This window comes from Leguminivora glycinivorella, chromosome 12 (assembly GCF_023078275.1).
Source record: "Leguminivora glycinivorella isolate SPB_JAAS2020 chromosome 12, LegGlyc_1.1, whole genome shotgun sequence".
NCBI lineage: Eukaryota > Metazoa > Arthropoda > Insecta > Lepidoptera > Tortricidae > Leguminivora > Leguminivora glycinivorella.
In genome coordinates this window covers 15,985,576-16,008,167 of record NC_062982.1, presented here as the reverse complement: position 1 = coordinate 16,008,167, position 22,592 = coordinate 15,985,576, and the positions used below count along the sequence as shown (strand labels likewise).

Below are 22,592 nucleotides of genomic sequence, written 5' to 3'. Positions count from 1 at the left end.
CGATAAATTAAAACACGACCGAAGGGAGTGTTTTAAATCGACACGAGTTACGAATTTCCTTTTCACACGTGTACCGTACGACGTTTTTCAGTACAGATGAGCCTCCGAAGTTTCGTCCTGGCATATAATGAACCACTTCTCGCACTAGTGCGTAAAAAAAACACCATCTGTACTGAAAAAGTATTTTACTCTAAATAAAGAAGTTTGTATACAGAAAGCGAATTATTTTCATTCTTATATTCTTTGAGTCGCTATAGAATTTTATTGTGCAATGCGCAGACGAAATACTAAAGAAGAATAACTTAAATAAATAAACTTAAAAAAAAAAATTACAAACATTTTTTTTATTTATTATCATCATAATCTTCGCCCAATCACAATCATAAAAGCATCCAAAAAGGGTTTTACTTTTTTGTTCGGATACCTACATTTTTGTGTGTAGAAATTATATAAATATTTAAATCACAAAAATACTTAATGTTATAACATAACATAATGAATTTAGGAACAATTCATATATTGTGCCACAAATACAGAGAAAATGCCATTTTGATAGAATAGAAATCCTATTAAAGTTTGTATTTTAACCGCGGCTCAAATTCAATTCCATTGCTCGCTGCGAAAAGTTAAAGTAGCATTGTGTTTCGTCCGGTGAAGTACAGTCAACTTTAAATAAAACATTTGTTGCGATCCGATTATATTTATTGTGTGCTCCCTGTTCGTTTACTGCATTAAATATGGAAGTAGAATAGGTGTTTAGGTCAAATATAATATAATAATATATTCTATAGGAAGAAGGGTCAGAATATGATGTCGTTTAGATATAATAATTTGTCAACCCACATGAGTTTTAGGGTCCCGTAGTCAACTAATTACGCACAGACATCCGTCCATCCGTCCGTCCGTCCGTCCGTCCGCGGATAATCTTATTAGGACTGGAAAGCTAAAATTTGGTACCAATATGTATATATCACGCCGACAAAGTGCAAAAATAAAAAGTGGAAAAATATGATTTATTACGGTACCCCCCCCCCCCCCTACACGTAAAGTGGGAAGTGTTTTTTTACGCTAACGCGTGATATGATGACGCGTTGGCTAGGTATCTAAATATGAATACGGGTTTACTAAAATCATTTTATGATAATGCATAATGCTCATATTTTTGGAAATAATCGCTCCTAAATAAAAAAAGTGTGTCCCGAGGGGGGCCCCTCTAACTTTTGAACCATAAGTTTAAAAAATATAAAAAAAATCACAAAAGTAGAACTTTATAAAGACTTTCTGGGAAAATTATTTTGAACTTGATAGGTTGAATAGTTTTTGAAAAAAATACGGGAAACTACGGAACCCTACACTGAGCGTGGCCCGACAGACTCTTGGCCGGTTTTTTAAATAATATTGCAACTTCAGTTGTATTTTGTTTGACATTTTATTGTAAAATGAATGTGCTTAGCTTTATTTAGAGGCTATCTACAAAACGAAATGACAATAGTCATCAACAGAGATGCAGAACCCCGTAAACTCACAAGCGCTGCAACAAACATCTACAACAGATTCTGTGGCCAATGATGATGATGATGATGATGATTGAACCAACTGAATCATGACCCACTTGGCAGATATTTCGTTTGAAACTTTCAAACTTGTGTATAAACATGTTTATATACATGTTAGATTTTTTTCAGACACACTTGTTTTACCTGGGGGCCGATTTTTGAGTCTCACGGCGTTCGAATTCAGAAAATTGTCACTGAAAATAATAGGCAATTCACCGTTTTCAACCGGTATTTTAGTGAAAGTGAGACTCAAAAATCGGCCCCCTGGCCGGTGCCCGTGATGTATGAACGTGTTAAACGCGTCCGAGTATACTTGCACAGTGCCGACACGCGACGCTAACAGTGTTAAGTTTACTTAATGGTTGTATATCATGGCACGGGAGGGTTAAACTTCATTTGTTAGATCTAGGAAATCAAACTGTAGGTTTTGAGTTTAGTGGTTTGTAGTTACAATATGCAACGTTTCATAGGTTGCCGCAGTTTACGTAAAATATACGAGTATTAGTGGCTACTTCTACTAGTTAAGTAACACATCTGAAACAATAATTCTTAACAAGAATTAACCCAAAAATAATTAAACCTAGCTCGTGCTTGCTTGGCAAACATTATTTTAATATTCAAAGCCTTATAATTAATATTACAAACAATTTAAATTTTAAATGCTATCGCTATTATTGTTGTAGTCCAATCACTTAGGGCTATTAAGTAAGTAACTGATTAACGATTAGTATACGGAATATTTATTACAAAAGGGAGGCCGAAAAGCCTCGCTTAAGCTGTCATAATGTAAATTAGAAGCGATGGAACAAATAGGTATTTTACTTTAAATTTAAACTCGTTCTGTGACTGTATAATTAGGTCCTTATTGAAATGAAATGAAGTGAAATGATTGAAATGAAATGAAATGATTTAACCTAATATGTAACCCATTCTCCACATGCATAAATAAATCATTTCATTTCATTTCATTTCATTTCATTAGGTCATTATTTTACTGTTTATTATAAGTTTAGTAAAAAAAATATTTTATTCATTAGCATAATTTTTTTAACTGTTTTGTATAACCTTGCAATTTTATCAAATTACACACACTGTATAAACGGACACCATATTAGCCGTTGGACGCAAATATTTTATTTTATTTGATAATAACTTCTTGTCGTGAAGTAGTTACCCTTCGGGTTGGAAGGTCAGATGTCAGTCGCTTTCGAAAAACTGGTGCCTATGCTAAGGGTCCCCCCACATCTAGCGTCGCGTTGGGCCAACTGTATGAAAAAAAGACGGCTTTGCCATACAATTGGCCCGACGCGACGCTCGCGAGACGCCAGATGTGGGGGGGACCCTAAGTCTTGGGATTAGTTGCCGGGATGATGAATAAAAAATCGATGAAACTTTGTAATGCTCTTGGCTATTTGTTTTTTTTTATATATTTTTTATTTTAGAAAATTATACATCTATGTTGCTGAGCTTGGCTATTTGTTCATGTCTTCAAAATATGTATATTCTTTGTCAACACCATAAGAAGTTATTATAGAAAAAAAGAACCTTCATATCTAACAGTTAGTATGGCGTCCGTTCACAGTGGGGCATGATTACGAGCCAAGGCACGCGTCCTCGTGTGCTAGAGCTATGATTTTGTATGTAAGTAATCCTCGTATCTCGTATGTACTCAAATTACGTTTGAAATCAGTTTTCTGAGAGACGGGAAAAATATACATACGTAATCTCTTTATATTGCACATTTATTTTTTATTAACTTGATAGATGATTTGGTTTTCTTTAAAAACAATTGCGCACCTAAGTTGTAACCTGTATAAATGTTAACCTTAACCAAAGACATACTATATAACTCTCAGATAAAGTCTAAGAAAAAAACGTACCTCAGTACCATACAGAAAAAGGTATGGTGGCCTAGATGGCATTACACCTTTGGGGTACGCTCAGCTAGATGGCGCTAATATTAATATTTGACATTTTAACACATATAAATTCGCGTTTTCCGGGACCTAAGGATAAGTTAGACCGATTTTTCACCCCCAAAAACCCCCACATAACAAATTTCTGCGAAATCGTTAGAGCGGTTTCCGAGATCGTCAGTGTAAATAAATAAATATATAAATAAATAAATAAATATACAAGAATTGCTCGTTTAAAAGTATAAGATATCAAGCTAAGAATATGGGCCAAATTGTCAAAACTGAGGTTCAAAAGTTTAAGCCTGTGTCAAGAGATGGCAGTCTATGCACTGTGATTACACATTTTACTTCGACAGTAACTCTCTATAATACTAGATCCTCTTTGCCTTAACTTTGAGGTACCTACCTAATTAGTAATTCTAATACGAAACCGTAAACAAATAATCTAAATAATGTTATTATAAGAGGCACTTATGCAAAGTTTAACTATTACGCTGCTTACAAATCATATCGTCTTGAAAGCGGGTCGCTATTTTCCAAAGTTAATTTCCGGTCGACTGTACCGCAACAGATCGTATGGCCTGATTGCTTGACATTAAATTGTAACTTTTGACAACACGCTGAAAAGGCGTATAAGCATGGTCGCGCGATAGATGACAAAATACCAGGCCGTCCCTATCGCACTATTTATAAGTGCAATAGGGACCATACTTACCTGCCTGGATACCCATTCAACGTCACAATCGCTTATCCTTCGTAAATGTACAGTCCAATTGGAACCCTATGCCACTGTAGAACTATGTCATAGAGTGACGTTATAAATCAGACTGTAAGAAATCTCTTACTGCTTGTCATTTTGACATTTGTAGAGTGACCTAGGGTTCCAATTGGTTGTCTGTATGAAGCAAGCCCCTCCCGCTCCCGCTACCCCTACCTATGACAGCGCTAGACTGAGTTTCAATCGCCACGTGGCGTCAGCGATAGTCACTTCGGCTAGGACGGGCTGGGTTTGAAGAACTGAGTAAAGCATTGTTTGTTTTTACGTGGTGCCAGGCACGCAATATCACTTTTGCTCTTACAGCACAAACTGCTGAAAGTGGCACCCTTATTTGTAAAACTTAACATCCCTTACATTATATAACGGGCTTTTTCTTCAACTGTAACATTTTATAGCTTAAACATTAGCTGTTTATGAGCTGTTTTATGAGTAACTTAGGAATACTCATGTGGAGCCAACAGATTTACTAAAAAAGATCTCTTATACAGAGATAACCTTTTTTTATGTTTTACATAATCTGTAGTGTTTATATATTTAAACACATTTATATAAACTCGACGACGACGACGTTACGTCGTCACCTAGATTTACTTAATCTCCTGTTTTGTTTATTTTTTCTTACTTGTAAATGTTATTATTTTATGCTTTTATGTATTTTTAGTTACTCAGTGCTTTGGTGTTTACTGTCATACTGTATAACGTATTACAATGAAATAAATAAATAAATAAATTCAATAAGAGCATCTGCTAAAAATTATATACCTAAATCTCCTCCTATATTTGTTCCTTTCCTTTCACCTTCAGAATTTTAGAGCGATCATCGTAGACATTGTCGTAAACTTAACTTCTCAACATGATTTGGTATAATTTCGCAATATATTATACCTGTGCCTGACTAATTTGAAGGCGGGTGGGGGGAGTGGGTATTAAGGGTTAGGGGCATCACCCGGTGCCTCTCCTTCTCACACACTTAATTATTTTTTCTACTCCCGAACTGTTATTCGTCATTTACAGGGTCGTGCACAGATCTTTAAAACCCTACATAAAGGTATATTTCCCAAAGCCAGCGTCCGCCGGCTTTCCGCGCATGTGCGCAGTATCGAAAAAACTGAAAACGCATTGTTTAGCTCTGTAACCATGGCAACGCCTTATAACGACACTGCGGGCGTGCGCGGGAAGCTGACAGTGCAAACCTTTGAGTCAAAATACAGGAAACAGTGTGAATTTCACGAAAGTTATTCAAGAAAACTATTTAAAACTAAGTGCATGGTCGTAGAAAAAGTATTGTATGCAACGGTGTTTAACTGAGTCAAAAAATACTCGTGGCGTCTGAATAACAATTTTCGGCTTCGCCTCAAATTGTTACCCACGCCACTCGTCTTTTTTGACCTCCTTTAAACGCCTGTTGCATAAAATACTATTAATACGAACGAATTACACTTTCAAAACTTGATTAACCAAGTTTGCTGCATTAGAACGTTGCCTAGACAAAATCTTATGAATCCTTTTCGTTGACTTATTTTCTTGCATGTGGAACTTACGAACACAACCTTTCTTTCTTATTAAAGCGCGATGATTGGCTAGGACTGTCAGTTCTTTTGCTCTCACAGGCTGTTGCACTGTCGTGCGGTAACAGCATGGTGACGTGATATGTAAATAATAGCCTATCGCGCCGGTGTGCTATATATATCATACTAATGTATAAGCCCGCTGATCATCAGTGGACACTTTATAACCGTGTACTTTAAGCATCCAACTAATTGAAGATATTATTCCAGGGTATACCCGGGGAGTCAATACGGGGCCCCCAGGCCCCCGGGGCCGCCGGGGCCTCCAGGCCCTCCCGGAACCACCGCCATCGCCGAGATCTCGGGCTCAGGTGACGATGTAAGTAATTAAGTAGTTTATTTTTTTTTTTATTTAACAAGTTACAGATATTCACAGAAAAAATACAATGTTACTTAAAGTACTGATCTGGCTTATACATGTGTGTACCTACAGAAAGTATTTAATTTAAGCTAACAACAAGCGCTAGGGAAGTGAGTTTTGTATCTTCGACATTATCTTAACTGTGGAAGAGCAACTAACTAAACTTATACTACACTTTATAAATGAATAGACGAAAATAATTATGCAACTGATATGTATGTATATATGTATGTATAAGCTTTATTGTACATAAAGGAAACAAAAGAGACACAGTTACAGAGTCAGTAATATACAATGTAGGCGGACTTATCCCTTAATGGGATCTCTTCCAGTCAACCTTTGAGGAAATGAGTAGAAGCGAATTAACGATGAGTGACCAATTCAAAAATGTACAACCACTAAAAGAATTAAATGCAAATTTTGTATACACATGGTAACAAATAGCTATATACATATACAATTAATACACCAATACACCAATAATACATTAATACACCAACATTAATACACCAATATATACATTTATATAATAATATAATAATAAATAAACAAATACTCATAAAATATATATTTATATAGGTACTTAGACCAAAAAGTATATGGATATTAATTCGAACCACAAAGCAAGACGACAATTTAAAAAAAAAATAGAAAAAAATTAAAGAAAAAGAAAAAGAGAGAAAAAAAAACAATCCGATTAAAAAATTAAGTGTCGGAAAGCCATAGTTTTTTAAGGTTATTCTTGAGTGCTGCTATTTGATATTTTGCGTGCTTTTTAGGGTTCCGTACCTCAAAAGGAAAAAACGGAACCCTTATAGGATCACTTTGTTGTCCGTCTGTCCGTCCGTCTGTCTGTCAAGACCCTTTTTCTCAGGAACGCGTGGAGGTATGAAGCTGAAATTTATATCAATTACTCAGGTCTACTGTCCCTTGAAGCTGTGAAAAAATCAAACTTCTAAGCCAACGCAATCAAAAGATACAGCCGTTTATGCCGCAAATTTTCGACACTTGCAAGGGAATCAAAACCTACAGGGTGCTTCCCGTGAACTCAGAATCTTGAAATTTGGTACGAAGCAACGTCTTATAGCATAGATAAAGGAAAAATTACGAAAACCATAAATTTTTAGTTACATCACATAATATTTTTTTTTTTTTATAATTTTAATGTTTGTACGGAACCCTCGGTGCGCGAGTCCGACTCGCACTTGGCCGGTTTTTGAAATTTATACATTATATACAGATGTAGTGCGAAAAGGGTTTCCTTCGGAATCGTTTGTATCTGTCATGCTAGTATATAGTAATAGGATGACACGTTCGTACGTTTCCGTAACAATTTGAAGGCAAATATTTTCGCACTACAATCTGTACTATATTATATAATGTAATAGTGGGATTAATAAAGCAGCAATTACTTAAATAAAACAATCTGTATAATGCATGAAAGTAACCAAAATAGTATTTTATACAATCGTAATATAATACAAAGCTTTTCAGTCGAGTACCATGTTTAGGCCACGAAGCTTGCTGAGTGGCCTAATAGTACGGTACGAGAGTGAAAAGCTTAATTATTTTATATCACTATTGTATACAATACTTTTTCTACGAGTGATCATCTTCATCATCAATGGACGGAAATATCATTATTCATGCAAGTTAAAATTAATGTTAATAGCGTCGTTCACCGTTGTATCAACATCGAATTACCTAGCAACCAATTGTTTCTAATAACCGTCTCTGATTGGCCGATAACGCGACAGATAAAAAAAAATGTGTTTCAGATGCAGAAAAATTTGCCAGGTATCGCAAATTAGTATAGAAATTTTATGAAGTTCTATTTTTGAAATTATTACAGTTAACTAAAGTCAACTATAATGAGGTTATTATAGTTGAGTCGGAACTGCCATAGAGTATCCAACACTGAAAAGTTAGCACTTATAGTTTAGTCTGTGGTGTCCTAATTGACAGATTACAGTCGACGAGTAGAAAAATATTATTTATACATGCTTTCATGAAACCATTAAGTACATAAATTTTCTCAATATATAAAAATACGTTTAATTTTCCACTGAAAAACAACCACATCGCTATTAATTAGGTACTGAAAGTTTCATATTTTGAATTAATGGAACTGAGTGTTACTAGATTCACTCGCTACTCTGTACTGTTTATAACATGGAGTCTAAAGCAGCTTTTACCTACAATGCTTCGCTTATCTTATTCAGCGCTGAATCTCCAATTTCCATAGTTATTGTTCCTTAAACAATACCCTGCGATCCGATATTCACAAACACAAAAACGCTTACACCTTCACAAAATAGCGCAAATTTATTAATATGAAGGCACAAAGGCACAAAGCAAATTCCCATATCGGAACTAACCTATTGAAACTCGTATCTGATTCGAGAGTAGTCTGTAATTTGAACCTAGTTTGGAGACAGCGAGATTGATTTTACGATTAGATGGTTGAGTAGTATATGAGGATATCTAGTCGAAATTTGCATGTACTTACTGATAGTAGTGCAGTCGCGTTGCCTGCGGGCGTCATCTGTTCCTCCTGTAAACAAAGATTGTGTGGTACAAAACACAAGCGACAAACAGGGTACTTGACTAACAATCAAATTAGCTCCTTCCTTTCAAACTGTCAAATTTATTTTATTACTAGGACATAATGACCCAGGCCAATTTTTTCCCGATTTTGAATTTGGAACTTTCTTTTATTTCTATCAGTTCGAAACTAAAATTGAATTTGTATGTGTACGGTCAGCCAAGAAAGTGATTTACCACTTTTCGACTCTATTTTTAAGCAGATAAGGTCGAAAAGTGGTAAACCACTTTTTTGGCTGACTGTACCTACAAGTACGCGGGGACTTAGGCACTGGTCCCACGGCGAGCTAGCAAACTATGAGCTATTATTTGTGCGACAAAAGATATCGCTCCCGTGTAAATAAAAGTTTTGTATTATAGTGACTATTGACTAAGTTATGCCAGCTATAAATCTCGTTAATTTATTTATGGGTGCTATTTTTCGCATAAAAGCGACACATGCAATAGCTAGTGGTGGGACCAGTGCCATAGGATGATAATACAATGGTCGGACAGTGACGGTCGAGTTACTCGTACTACTCTTTATAGTTCTGCACGATGTACGAATAGTACGTTATATAAAATTCAAATTGAGTCGCAAAATAACAGTTGTCTATATTTTTCCATTAATCTTCTGGAGCTTTATTTCATGATTGGTGTTAAATAATGTATAAGTACAGTCAATTATTAGTTGGCTGGTTTGGCATCGTTTTAGTAGCAACCAAATACCATAAAAACGCCTTAGTTATGTAATAGTAAATATATTTTCCACTATGTCAATCCAGAGAGGGATATGCGCACTAGGTATAAATGAATGAAAAAGCTCCATCTCTAAAAAGACCTAAAGAACCTGTTGATTTCTTCCGTAATATTTTCAATCCTGATATTTGAATGTTACTTTACCTCGTCACGTGTAGTCACAATAATTATGTGCCATGCAAGGCTCTTACAGTAGCTAGGTACTTAACATTGCTAAGTAATATTGTATTCGTAATTTTGAACAAACTCTAAAATCGCTTATCTCTTATGGCCAGTCCCACACACAGCGCTATCTCCGCTTGCCTCAGCGCGTCCTATCTGACCTGGACTTGAATGGTCCATTGAAATGCAAGTTTTTACTGCGCCGTCCGGCTCGTCTGCCAACGATGCTGTAATAAGCCTTCTAAAATTGTATTAAATGTCGGAATTTACCATAAGCCTTTTATACAGACTAAAACCTTATATTACTTAACCCTAGGCCACTATAGAACTATGTCAGTCATAGTGACGTTATAAATCAGATTGTAAGAAACATCTTACTGCTTGTCGTTTTGACAGAGTGTCCTAGGTTCCAATTGGTTGACTGTACTTGCTTGGAGTCGCGAGCCAAAAACAGCTGTGTAGTTTAGGATCATCCAGTCAACCAACCGATTTCATGGACTATACACTGCTGTCATCATTGGTTTAAACTTTCATGATTTCTACACATACTCATAATTACTTAAAACTGTTTTAAAACTAACCTCCGACGTCTAGACTAAAGGACGGCATTGTCCCCTTGATCTCGGAGTGGAATGAGCTTTCATCGTCCCTTCCATACAGGTATGCATAATAGGCGCCCAACTGCAAATTGCAGGCGTTCATAGGTTACGGCGACCGCTTTCATCAGGCGGACCGTATACCTGTTTGCCACCGACGTGGTACAAAAAAACTTGCATGGAAATGCATATAGACTGCGCTCCAATTGGTTTCTCCATACAAGTTATTCTTGTTTAGCTAGAAGATCTATATCCTAATAGGGTATCTACTGCATTTTTTTTATATGCTACCTTATCTGCAACTATCCTATCCTTATCTCCTTAAACACTGACTACTCAGCCCTTCCTTTTTCTTACACTATCCTTTATATTTTTATTGTACTCGAAATCCAATAAAAGGCCAATTTAAGGCTACAGGAACCGGTAGTCTTTTAATCCTACTACAATTAGATGGGACAAAGATGTGGCTTCACCTGCCTTCCTCTTGCGGAAGTGACGCCATTTTGGTGGCTAACTAATAATATTTAAAAATAAAATAGTATTTAAAAAATACCCTTATATTCAAGCTCATCTTAACAACTCAATTTGTTTATGGATTTCGTCACACTACTTTTCGGAGCTCCATAATATTTTCCAAATATAAAACTATCCCATAGGAAAAATGGAAAGGTAAATATGCAATGTTTTGCGTAATGGAAAAACTTCTTGCGTCGAATGATGGTTACATAGGTACCTAAACATGTCAGTTGATTTTTATTCGAAGTTGGTAATTATTGGATCCAAAAATATAATAATTCTACAAAGAACAAATGCAGACTTCTTCACATTACCGAGTGTCATCAATCTTTTTTTGAACTATTGACTTTTCTGGTAGACTTAGCGCCGTCTACACTGCCGGTAAATTGGGACGGACCGGTCGTAATCAAGTTTATTAAGCTCTTGGCGCCCAGCCAACATTTCAGTAGGGGATATCGATTCATTTGATTTTCTCTAAGGGAGCTTTTCAATAGAATAGCGGCAACGATGTTGAGTAATCGTATTTGCCGAACCCGCCACCTCCTTGACATATTTTTCCTTCCTATACGTCGGTCCGTAATTGAAACGGGTTTCTCTTTAAACTTTTTCGCGTTATTGGATTTTTTGGGTTACCGTTTACAACTTTGGATGATTGACAATTATACCACAGTATAATAAAGAGTACTATCGTACAGTATGGCCACTCCCGCTCCCCGCTGAAAGTGCCGCCTACCCCCTCTCGGTTACCTCACAGTTACCCCGTGTCAAAAACGCGGGCAGTCGACCTGTCATATTTCACTCATACAAGCATAGTACGCGTTCACCTACACTAGGTTAGACTGTGTGCTGGGAACGCGCTCTTTCATATATTTGATCACCAGTGTCCGAGATGTGATATCTTATACTTTGAGGCTTTGGGAGTGAAAATGCTTTGGGATTCATATTCATATTCATATTCATATTCATCTTTATTAGTATTAAGCATACGTTGTCAACAATATTACAGCTATATACATATGTCATCATTATTACTCTTAAAATACTGGATTAGAGAATAAAAACAATTAATTACATGAATATCAAACAATGATCAAAAATTTCATTTTTTCACGGATTCTCATCTTTATAACTGATATTTTTCATGCCCGCTTTTATACAGAGGAATACGGTGAAGGTAATAAATTTATACATTTTTGATATAATACGTTGGTACTTATGATTAGCAGCTAGCTACCTACAATTTATTAATCGACTTTGAACGCCATAAAAGTTATTTTCAAATAAAATAAACTTTACTACATGTTATTCGTATTTTAAATATACAAATTGAATAACGCTGCCTGTCCACTCAGGTGGAGCGAAGACGAATCCTTAGTTGCCGCTCTACTTCAGTGGACAGACGAACTTAATAGTACATTACAATACAAGTGCGTAAAAAAGGAAGTTCGAAACGAGTGGCGATAAATTAAAACACGACCGAAGGGAGTGTTTTAAATCGACACGAGTTACGAATTTCCTTTGCGCACGTGTATCGTACGACGTTTTTCAGTACAGATGGCCCTCCGAAGTTTCGACCTCGCATATATTATAATGAACCACCTCTCGCACTAGTGCGTAAAAAAAACACCATCTGTACTGAAAAATCTGTTTCACCAACTTTATAAAAAATCGTGGGCAATATTGAGAAGCGTAATTTTTCACAAGTTAAAATTGAACATACCTATTCATGTTTCTTTCAGCAAATCTTCGGTGAAAACTACGTATCCCTCGGGCAGTGTGGGTGCAACTCCTCAACGATTCTGTCGCTGTTGGAAACGGCGCCTGAGCTGCAGGGGCCGCCGGGTCCACCTGGCTTGGTGGGTGCTGATGGACGCACCGGCCCTCCGGGTATAGGAGTAAGTAAAACAGATGTGCAACTTTCAGAATATCTTACACCGAACTTAAATTTGGAAATTTAACACAATATTTACAAAAGATTGCGAAAGATTTTTAATACCTCTGAATACTTCATAATCCGACAGTTCATAATGTCGCAAATATAACATTTTATTTTCAAATTGCTGTTAAATTATGTATTTTTTAACCCCCGACGAAAAAACGACGGGGTGTTATAAGTTTGACGTGTCTGTCTGTCTGTCTGTCTGTCCGTCTGTCCGTCTGTCTGTCTGTGTGTCTGTCTGTCTGTTTGTCTGTCTGTGTGTGTGTCTGTCTGTGGCATCGTAGCTCCTGAATGGATTAACCGATTTCGATTTAGTTTTTTTTATTTGAAAGCTGTGTTAGTCGGGAGTGTTCTTAGCCATGTTTCATGAAAATCGGTCCACAAGGTCGCGGTCGGGGGTTTTTTCAAAATTTTAATTTTGTGGTTAGGTTATTGAACTGTCATTTATTTTAATTGTACCTACTTGTGTTTGGACCTTATGTTGTCGGCAATAAACGGATTTATACCTAACTTTTATCGAAACCGATTAATATAAAGAAGTACCTAGTAGTTACAGATTCCAAGTTTTTCAACTCTTCATCCGTTTTATGGTAGTGTTGGATATAGGGAAAGTCTTGGCAGGTTTATCAGAATCTGCCTATTACATAATTAACCTAACCACAAAATTAAAATTTTGTAAAAACATAGTAGACCGATTTTCATGAAACATGGCTAAATTAGAACACTCCCGACCTCAAAAAAAACTAAATCTTAATCGGTTCATCCATTCGGGAGCTACGATGCCATAGACAAACACACACAGACAGACATGTCAAACTTACAACACCTCTTCTTTTTGCGTCGGGGGTTAATTAAAAGATGGGGTCATTAAATAAGAACTGTGAGAATGTTACATTTTCTTATTTATTTTAGAGGTACCAGTAACGATAAATTCAGCATATGTAGGTAAGGTACAGCAGGGCAAATCCCGACTGGGAGGCAATTGTAACTGATTAATTTTTTTTCATTATTACTTTATTGAGTTGAGTTCCATATGTATCCACTGAACACACGTGCCATATAGTATAACCAGTGGACACTAATTAATAATGCAAACATTGTAAAACCACAGAATATATAATAGTACAAGTACAGAAGGCCCACTGCTTTGATGTTTACGGAATGCCGCCTTTTTAAATGCCTACAAAATTCTAACAAAGAAAGGAGCCGCACGTGCGCAGCGTCGGACGATAGGGTTGCCTATGGATTAAAACGAATTAATATCAGATAAAATGTTATACTATTATAGTCAAGTTTTGGGTACTCTCTAGGTATATATACAGTATTTATATATTTTTGTAAGTCCCAACATCACAAGCCTTATTGAACTTTTCCGTGGGTATGTCCCAATAGTGGATATGTGTAAAATTGTCCTATTTTATTCACGATGTCTATTTAACTAAGCATTATTAGTCATTCCACATGTGGACATCGCATATGAACCTTAAAAAAAAACTCGCGACGTAAAGTAACAATAGAAAGTACGAACGTGCGTTCCGTGAGAACGCGCGCCACCCCTGATTAGGCCGCGAACTCGCGGCCGCCAGCATGTACATGTAGCGCGGCGATAGAATCGCGGAGTGAGCCGCCCCTGGTAAAACAGAAAAAATGGATCAGTTGCATTTGCCCCCAGTCGATTTTGCCCCATTGTACCTTACTGCAATTACTATTTGAATACTCTTTCAGGGTCAACCAGGAATGCCCGGTGAGCGAGGCCCGATTGGACCACGAGGAGATAAAGGCGATAGGGGAGACTCAGGCCCGCGCGGACCAGAGGGCCAGCTGGGGCCTAAAGGGGAACCTGGGGTAGATGGGAGAATAGGCAGCCCCGGCCCTCCTGGTCCACCTGGCCCCCCTGGATCCTCTGATTACAATAACTTTGACGTGAGTATCGGCTTAATTTATATTTGCTTTTAGATAATAAAATCAAGTTAGCGCTAGTTGTTCATCTAGTTATAGAACGAAAAAAGATTAGTACTATGTCTGTACAAATAGGTATAGTATAAATAAATTTACTCATTTACATGTACTTACTAAACTAATTTAAAATGTTCACAACATCCTTCATTCGTAAAATATAGTTTGTATCTCAGTACTGTCACTATTTAATTGTCACTAAGTATATTTTGTATACATTTTTTTTTGCGATTAATAATAAAGAAATACTTATGTGCCTTATTATGGTAATTTATATGTATATATTATTATAAGTATGTTGTAACTCATTTTCATGCCTACTCATTTCTGTTTATATAGTCAAATTGGAAACCTCGACCAATATACAAGGTAAGATATCGGGTAATACCCTCGTAGATATATTGCATACAACATTATAAGCTTTAGGCACTAGTTTAGAATTATTACTGCGTCCTTGCCTTATCATTGACATAAGTTTATATTAGGAAAACTTCAAATTCTCGTGTAATAATAGGTGACATATCAGCAGTTCTCAAAAAGTTTGTACATAGCCACGTCAGCAAATTTTAATTGATCCTATTTTGTTACCAACATTTAGTGATATAAGTCGACTTTCGTAAGATATATACAGGATAATTGTTATAATTAAGGAAATATAGTTACTAGAGAACCTTAATGACCAAATGAAACTTAATAAAATCTCAATTGATGAAATAAATCTTGGTAACAAAAAAGGAATAAAAAAAACAAATTTAACTTTTTCCCTAATTTTTGTACAAACTTCGAGAACTGCTGATATGCGATTTTAAAATAACTTTATTTTACCTTTTTACTCATTCTCAGAGTAATACATTGTCTTTAAGACTATGCAATTTTCATCACTAATAATTACTATTTTTTTTACTAACACGGAAGTAAGAACGCGTAGAACAGGATACATACTTTAGTTACTTTACTGTCCAGGGTGCGTAGCCGAATGGCATTTCTCCGACGCCAAACGAAAACGAAACGCCACGCCAGTTAGTCCGGCTCTGTCGCGCCAATACGCACGAGCGATAGAGATAGATATCTACTAGCGTTTCGTTTCGTGAGCGTTTCGTGAGCGTTAGTGCCATTCGGCTACGCACCCTGGTGCCGTAGCCGAATGGTATTTCTGCGACGCGAAACGAAAACTAAACGCCGCGAAAGGTAGTTTGGCTCTGTTGCGCCAATACGCAAGAGCGATAAAGATAGATATCTACGAGCGTTTCGTTTCGTGAGCTTTTGTGCCATTCGGCTACGTGTCCAGCGACCTAAAGTGGATCTGAGCGTCCTACACGACATTTCGCGATTGACTCATATCCTGTACGATACAATGTCATTTTTATTCCAATAATAAAGATACTTAACCCTTTATAGGGCACCGGTCTCAAAAAAGACCACCCTGTATGACTATCTTTTTGTATTTTTTTCTTGTACAGAATTTTTTGTACTACAGGATGGCGATGAGGTTTGAACTCACGCCGTTAAAGGGTTAACTTAAACCACTGTTGCACCCTTTACAGTATTTCTACTTTACCATTATCAAAGATGAAAGTAAAACAAATCATCCAAGCGCAAATATTTAATATGTACATTATAAAATACCGCAAGAGATGGGAGCAGAGTCCAAAGTTTTAACTTGAACCCCCTAAATTACTCATGCGTGAAGACAACGTCCTACTCAAAACTTTATAATAAACTCAAAACTTTGACACCGAATTTTCTTACCTGCGAGATTTACTTTCCGGGAGTCCCTTACAGGAAAATCACTTCTTGTGATTGACAATGACACGTGGTTCAAGTTTGGCTTTATACCTTAGTTCAAGAAAATAAAGTGTTTAGAATAGGCCAATTTCCTACTAGTCAAATCAGCTTCTTTTTAAGAATTGTCAAAACGATCTGTTAATATAGAATTACTATTAAATACTGAGGAGTGACGTCACGGTCAATTCATAGAAATTATTTTTAAATAACTACTGTCCATATATCTCTTCTAATTATTATGGTGCTTTATTTCGTGCACTGCGAAACTAGCTTTCGTAAGATATATAGATAATTGTTATAATTGCTAGATCTAAAGATAAGGTACTATCACTTAAACCTTAATTTTTGTACGAAGTTTAATAATAGTTAGTAGCCGATAAAGTTCGTTTGTCCCTTTCCAACGTATTGGTGTGATAGAAAGGGACAAACCAACTTTATCGGCTTGATAACTTTAGTAAACGTTTATGAATAAGGGGGTTAGTTATTCCAAACATCACACGATCAAAGGCTAAGCTATTAACTATTTTTTATCAAAATAAAAGGACCATATTATCATTAATTTTATTGAAAAGCACTGGTGGCCTAGCGGTAAGAGCGTGGGACTTTCGACCCGGAGGCCGCGGGTTCGAACTCCGGCTTTCACCAATGAGTTTTTCTGAACTATGTGTGAAATGTCATTTGATATTTGCCAATCGCTTTTCGGTGAAGGAAAACATCGTGAGGAAACCGGACTAATTCCAATAAGGCTTAGTTACCCTTCGGGTTGGAAGGTCTGGTGGCAGTAGTTTTAGTAAAAAGTAGTGCCCACGCCAAATCTTGGGATTAGTTGTCATAGCGGACCCCAGGCTCACATGAGCCGTGGCAAATGCCGGGATAACGCAAAGGAGGATGATGATTATCAATAATTTTATTAAAGTTATTGAACCATACGGTGCTTATAACCCTGGGCATTATGTTTAACAGGCTAAACCAATACTTGATAATTATATTTTGCAATATATCCAAGGTATAATAACAAGAAAACATCTCAACTGATGGTGGCGACAGTTCCAAACAAAATTGATCGTGCCCCTCGATTTCCTTTACATTGTTGAACGAGATCGGTTTTCAACCGAGACGAATGGCTTTTTCGAAGACAGTTCTCTTTCATTCACAAACAAAATGCCCGAGGACTCTGTTAAACTCCGAAAGTCCTTTTAGCCCTTGATTTATATCTACATATAGATCGTTTCATTCACAAAGGCGCGCCTTAACTCGCAAATTCATTTTGATAAAGTTGAAATTTGACAAAATCTGCGCGTCAACATTGAAGACGAGAAATACACTTAGATAAAGGAAATTTGGATCTTGGAAGTTTTCCACGTGTATTGTGTGAAAATAATTTAAATTTTGACGCTTTTGTTATCTTGAAAGTTTGAGGGACGGTTAACCCGAAAGAAAATTAAGTTTCTTATCAATTTCCGGTTTTTAAGAAGATATTATTTGAATGAGAATTTATTTACCTTTGTGCTAGGATTCACAATTTCACACTTGAATGTGAATGACACTGATAGGTATACTAAAACATTAAATAAACTGCTAAAATATTCATAGACCCAATTTATAGACTTTCATGCCTATTATTGATGTACATATTGCAAGATTTTTTGATATCGGTAGTACGATTTCTTTCTTAATTTTTTTTCAAATGATATGAATTATAACCGAAAGGTCAGAAGACAGTACGGTTGCGATTTTTTTTTTTAGCACTTTTAGCACCACCATTTTATATGGAATTTGACAGATGACAGCCCACTAACCCTGAGTTAAGTGGTTGGTGCAAGTGGGCCTAAAGGGGTTTACCTCTAAAATTTAATAATAAAAAAAATAACTTTGTTTGTTAATAATTTTCTAGGAATCCCTACTCGGTTCTTACGGAGGGGCCATTGGCCGGCCAGGTGCGCCGGGACCCAAAGGTGACGCTGGCCAGATGGGGCCAACGGGGCCCCAAGGAGAGCGGGGATTCGCGGGGCCTAAGGGGGAACGAGGACAACCGGGACTGAACGGACCAAAAGGAGATCGGGTATTGTTCATCATATCTTTTTCTTCCATTCCACTTCACTCATCATTCACTTGCATTTGTTTCATATAATCTCTCATGCACCTTTTCTTCATTGTTTCGGGAAGGGACCCGCGTCATCCATCCAAATTTATTTGTAAAATGACATGACTTTCATCCTTTCCCATCACATGAGCGTACATAACAAATTTTGTTTAAATTTTCACCTGGTACCAGAAATAAACGCTTTTGACTTATCCTTTCCTTTTTTTATAACCTTATTTTATAGGGTCATCCAGGGTCACAAGGCGATCGTGGACTAAAAGGTGACAGAGGCAACCCTGGCCTCGACGGCAGACCCGGGATACCAGGAGCCAATGGAAGACCGGCGGAGAAGGGCGAAAAAGGTAACAAAAAGTCTGCAGAAAGACTTATTGTGATTCCATACTTGGGTAGTGAACAGTGAACACTGCCATCCTTGAAGTAGTAACAAGTAAACCACTGTATTGAACAAGAAAATAAAAAAAAATGTTTGTTAAGTACAAAGGTGAACGTATCTCTTTAAGAGATCTCTTCCAGTAACCATGTTTACCTTACTTTTAATTTATGACATTATTTTAATTAGCTTGTAACACGTACAGATGGTGTTTTTTTACGCACCAATGCGAGAAGTGGTTCATTATATGTCAGGTCCAAACTTTGGAGGGCCATCTGTACTGAAAAACGTCGTACAGTAACACGTGCGAAAAGGCAATTCGTAACTCCCTTCGGTCGTGTTTTAATTTATCGCCACTTGTTTCGAACTTCCTTTTTTACGCACTTGTATCGTAATGTACTATTTGTTCAGGTGAACGTGGATCTCCCGGGCCCCCAGGACCTCCTTTGGCAGGTGGATACATTCCTGACAGCGCGGAATCTTTAATTACTGGTAATTATGAAACAATTACTTCCAATATTGATTTCAGCTTTTTTACTGAGATGTTACACCGGTAAAAGTTTAGCCACACATTGGTAGCAATATGAAATGAGATCGTCATTCGTCAAATCTCTATTCTGTACGTATTCTAGATTATGTTATGATATATTATCATGCATCAGGATTGGATATGTGTATAGCAGTGTCAATAATTACGTGTTTTTCAAGTAGAAACGTTACTTTTGATTCATATCATCGTATCTATGACTTATATTTGCATGTCTTAAAGTTCAAATAGGGCAGTAGCGTCTTCGCAAGACACGTATTTTATTTAGTCAGGAGTAATGTCATGCTATGGACATTAGTATTTAATTTAAAGCATGACTTAAAAATCTCAATGTTTACTTTTAGGACCAAAGGCTGTTTCAAAGGGTGACAAAGGTGATAAGGTAAGAACTCAAATTGTGTTAGAATATTTTTAGAAAATTTATGGTGTTTTTTCTACGCACTAGTAAAGTTGTAGGTACTTACATTTCATCAGGTACAAACTTCGAAGGGTCATAATGCAAAGAGGGAATTCGTAACTCGTGTCGATTTAAAACTTTCTTCGATCGTGTTTAATTTATCGCCACCGGTTTAAAATTTCCTCTTTTCCGCACTTGTATCGTAATGTACTATTTATTATGCCTTGCAAAAAACGATACTATACCCAAGTTTGAAACAATTTAATTACTACCAAATGACCTTGATGAAGCATGACTATGTGAGCTCGCGGTTTTGGTAGAAATCCGTGTCATTATAATTTTTATCCGCCTTCCAAATCTCAAAGGAAGGGGTTATCAAGTCGTCTGTATGTTTTTTTTTTATTTTATTTTTTATTTTTTTTAATGTTTGTTCCTCGATATCTCCGTCGTTACTAGACCGATTTTGAAAATTTTTTTTTGATTGAATGTATATGCATACAGATTGGTCCCATTTTTCTCAGAACCCAGTTCTGATGATGGGATCCTGGAGAAATCGAGGGAACTCCTCAAATCTGAAAGGCATACATATGGTGATTTTTGTGTTTTTAAAGGAACAGCATGCATTTACGTACGGAACAGTGACATTTGGTGCAGTGGAACTCCTGATGATGGTCAGAATGGAACTCCTCAAATCTGAACGGCACACTTATAGTGACTTAGGTATTTTTATAAGAACAGCATGCACTTACGTCCAAAACAGTGATATTTGGTGCAGTGGAATTGCTGATGATGGTCAGAACGGAACTCCTCAAATCTGAACGGCACACTTATAGTGACTTTGGTATTTTTATAAGAACAGCATGCACTTACGTCCAGAACAGTGACATTTGGTGCAGTGGAACTGCTGATGAAGAGTGAGCCGCCCCTGGTTAGAGTTCCGTTCTGATAATCATTCTCATCTGTAAGTACTTCAGAATCATCCAGATTTCAAAATTGGTTCAGAAATGACGGAGATATCGAATAACATTAAAAAATATACAGACGAATTGATAACATAATCCAACATTTGAAAGTATTTATCACCAGAACCCCAAAGGAAGGCGGTTTTTTTTTTCTTAAAAATTATGTTCTGTTAACTACTAGCCAATAATTTCAAATGGCCATGACCTTGTACATAAAAACGTATAATTTTCCCTCTATTGCATATGCTGAATAGCATCTAGTAATTACATTTTGTTATTTTAAAGTAAAAAAGTTTAGTTTTATAATGTTGTAATTAGGTACTAAGGAAACTAACATAGTGGTAGTATTAGGTGTAAGTATTAACCTTGTATGGATTTTGTGGTCCGAAATAAATGATTTTTATTTTATTTATTTATTTATACTTACAAATATGATATTTTAATAAATTAAAGCAACAAATATCTGCAAAGTATTAGAGAAAGTTTTTATTGTAGTTGTCGTCATATTTTACATAATTATCTTTGTTGTGATAAGATACCAAACATCAATGTCCAAACAGTTGTTTGTCGTGGAAAGAATGTCTTTTTGACTTTGAGAAATTGATACTCGTATCTTTTCGCTTATTACGCGCATTTAGTTTTAACGGGCTTAAAATAGATAAACAATTAAAAATAATTGTATCATAAGCCAATATTAGAATCACCATACTACAACGATCATGTGTAATTGTCTACTTACGTACCTAATGTATGTTCCCATTATATTTAGGGCGAAAAGGGTAGTCAAGGCAACGACGGAGCGGCTGGCTTCCCTGGGAAAGATGGAAAACCCGGGGAACGCGGGGACATTGGACCATCGGGTCTGCCGGGCGTGATGGGTCCACCTGGTGCACTTGGACTTAAAGGGGAGAGGGGGGAGCGCGGACCACCTGGACCTATCAGCATTACTTCTACTGGATCGGACATTATTACTGTCAAGGTTAGTTCCTGATTTATACAGTTTATTTTGTTACCTGTAAGAGTCTTAAGGATTTTTTACATTAATATTGTGATTTCGTGAGACATATTCAAATATTTAGGACCTAATCTATAGATACGCAATTACGCACGGCACGGAGATTAGCCGCCGTGAGCACTCATACCTGATATGACTCGAAACATGTCGCCAATGGCGATACATACATAATAGATCACGTGAGTACATCCGTATATTTAAATGTTTCAATATTGTGACCATTAGGTACCTCTATTTGGAAATTATTGACGGTGCAAATATTTAAACAAAAAAATGCTTTTATTACGTACTGGCAAGATCGATGTCATATGTTATTATGCAAACTCGAAGTTTAAAGCAATTTGTATGTATGTATAAACTCTTGATTGTACAAAACACAAATATGACACAGTATAGACAGTACGAAGGCGAACTTATCCCTTTAAGGGATTTCTTTCAGCTAACCTTTGAGTAGGTGAAATGTGATGAAGAATGGTAGATAAATATAGCACTTAGTACAACAGATTTTCACAAGCATTCAAAGCTCTTTATGCAGAGGGTAGACTCTGGATGGAGCAAAAAGCTAGGGAAGCTAGGCAAAAGACAACTCCAAATTATAACGGGGGTGTTCACAGGCCATTACGGGGTCAAAGGAATTTTGGCCAAGATGGGACACGCCGACAACACTGATTGTCGCATGTGTGGCGAAGAGGAAGAGACCGTCAGACATTTAATGTGTGAAT

General features: G+C 36.7%; 1 protein-coding gene across 1 annotated transcript in view; it reads left to right on the top strand.

The window, feature by feature from the left end:
* The window catches only part of LOC125232107 (collagen alpha-1(IX) chain-like), a 256,174-nt gene that overhangs the window by 215,872 nt on the left and 17,710 nt on the right, over positions 1-22,592 (top strand). The window contains 9 exon segments of the mRNA XM_048137722.1: positions 6,029-6,061; positions 6,063-6,137; positions 12,535-12,690; positions 14,460-14,657; positions 18,370-18,537; positions 18,803-18,920; positions 19,361-19,441; positions 19,841-19,878; positions 21,625-21,834. Coding sequence (XP_047993679.1) covers positions 6,029-6,061; positions 6,063-6,137; positions 12,535-12,690; positions 14,460-14,657; positions 18,370-18,537; positions 18,803-18,920; positions 19,361-19,441; positions 19,841-19,878; positions 21,625-21,834 — 1,077 coding nt within the window.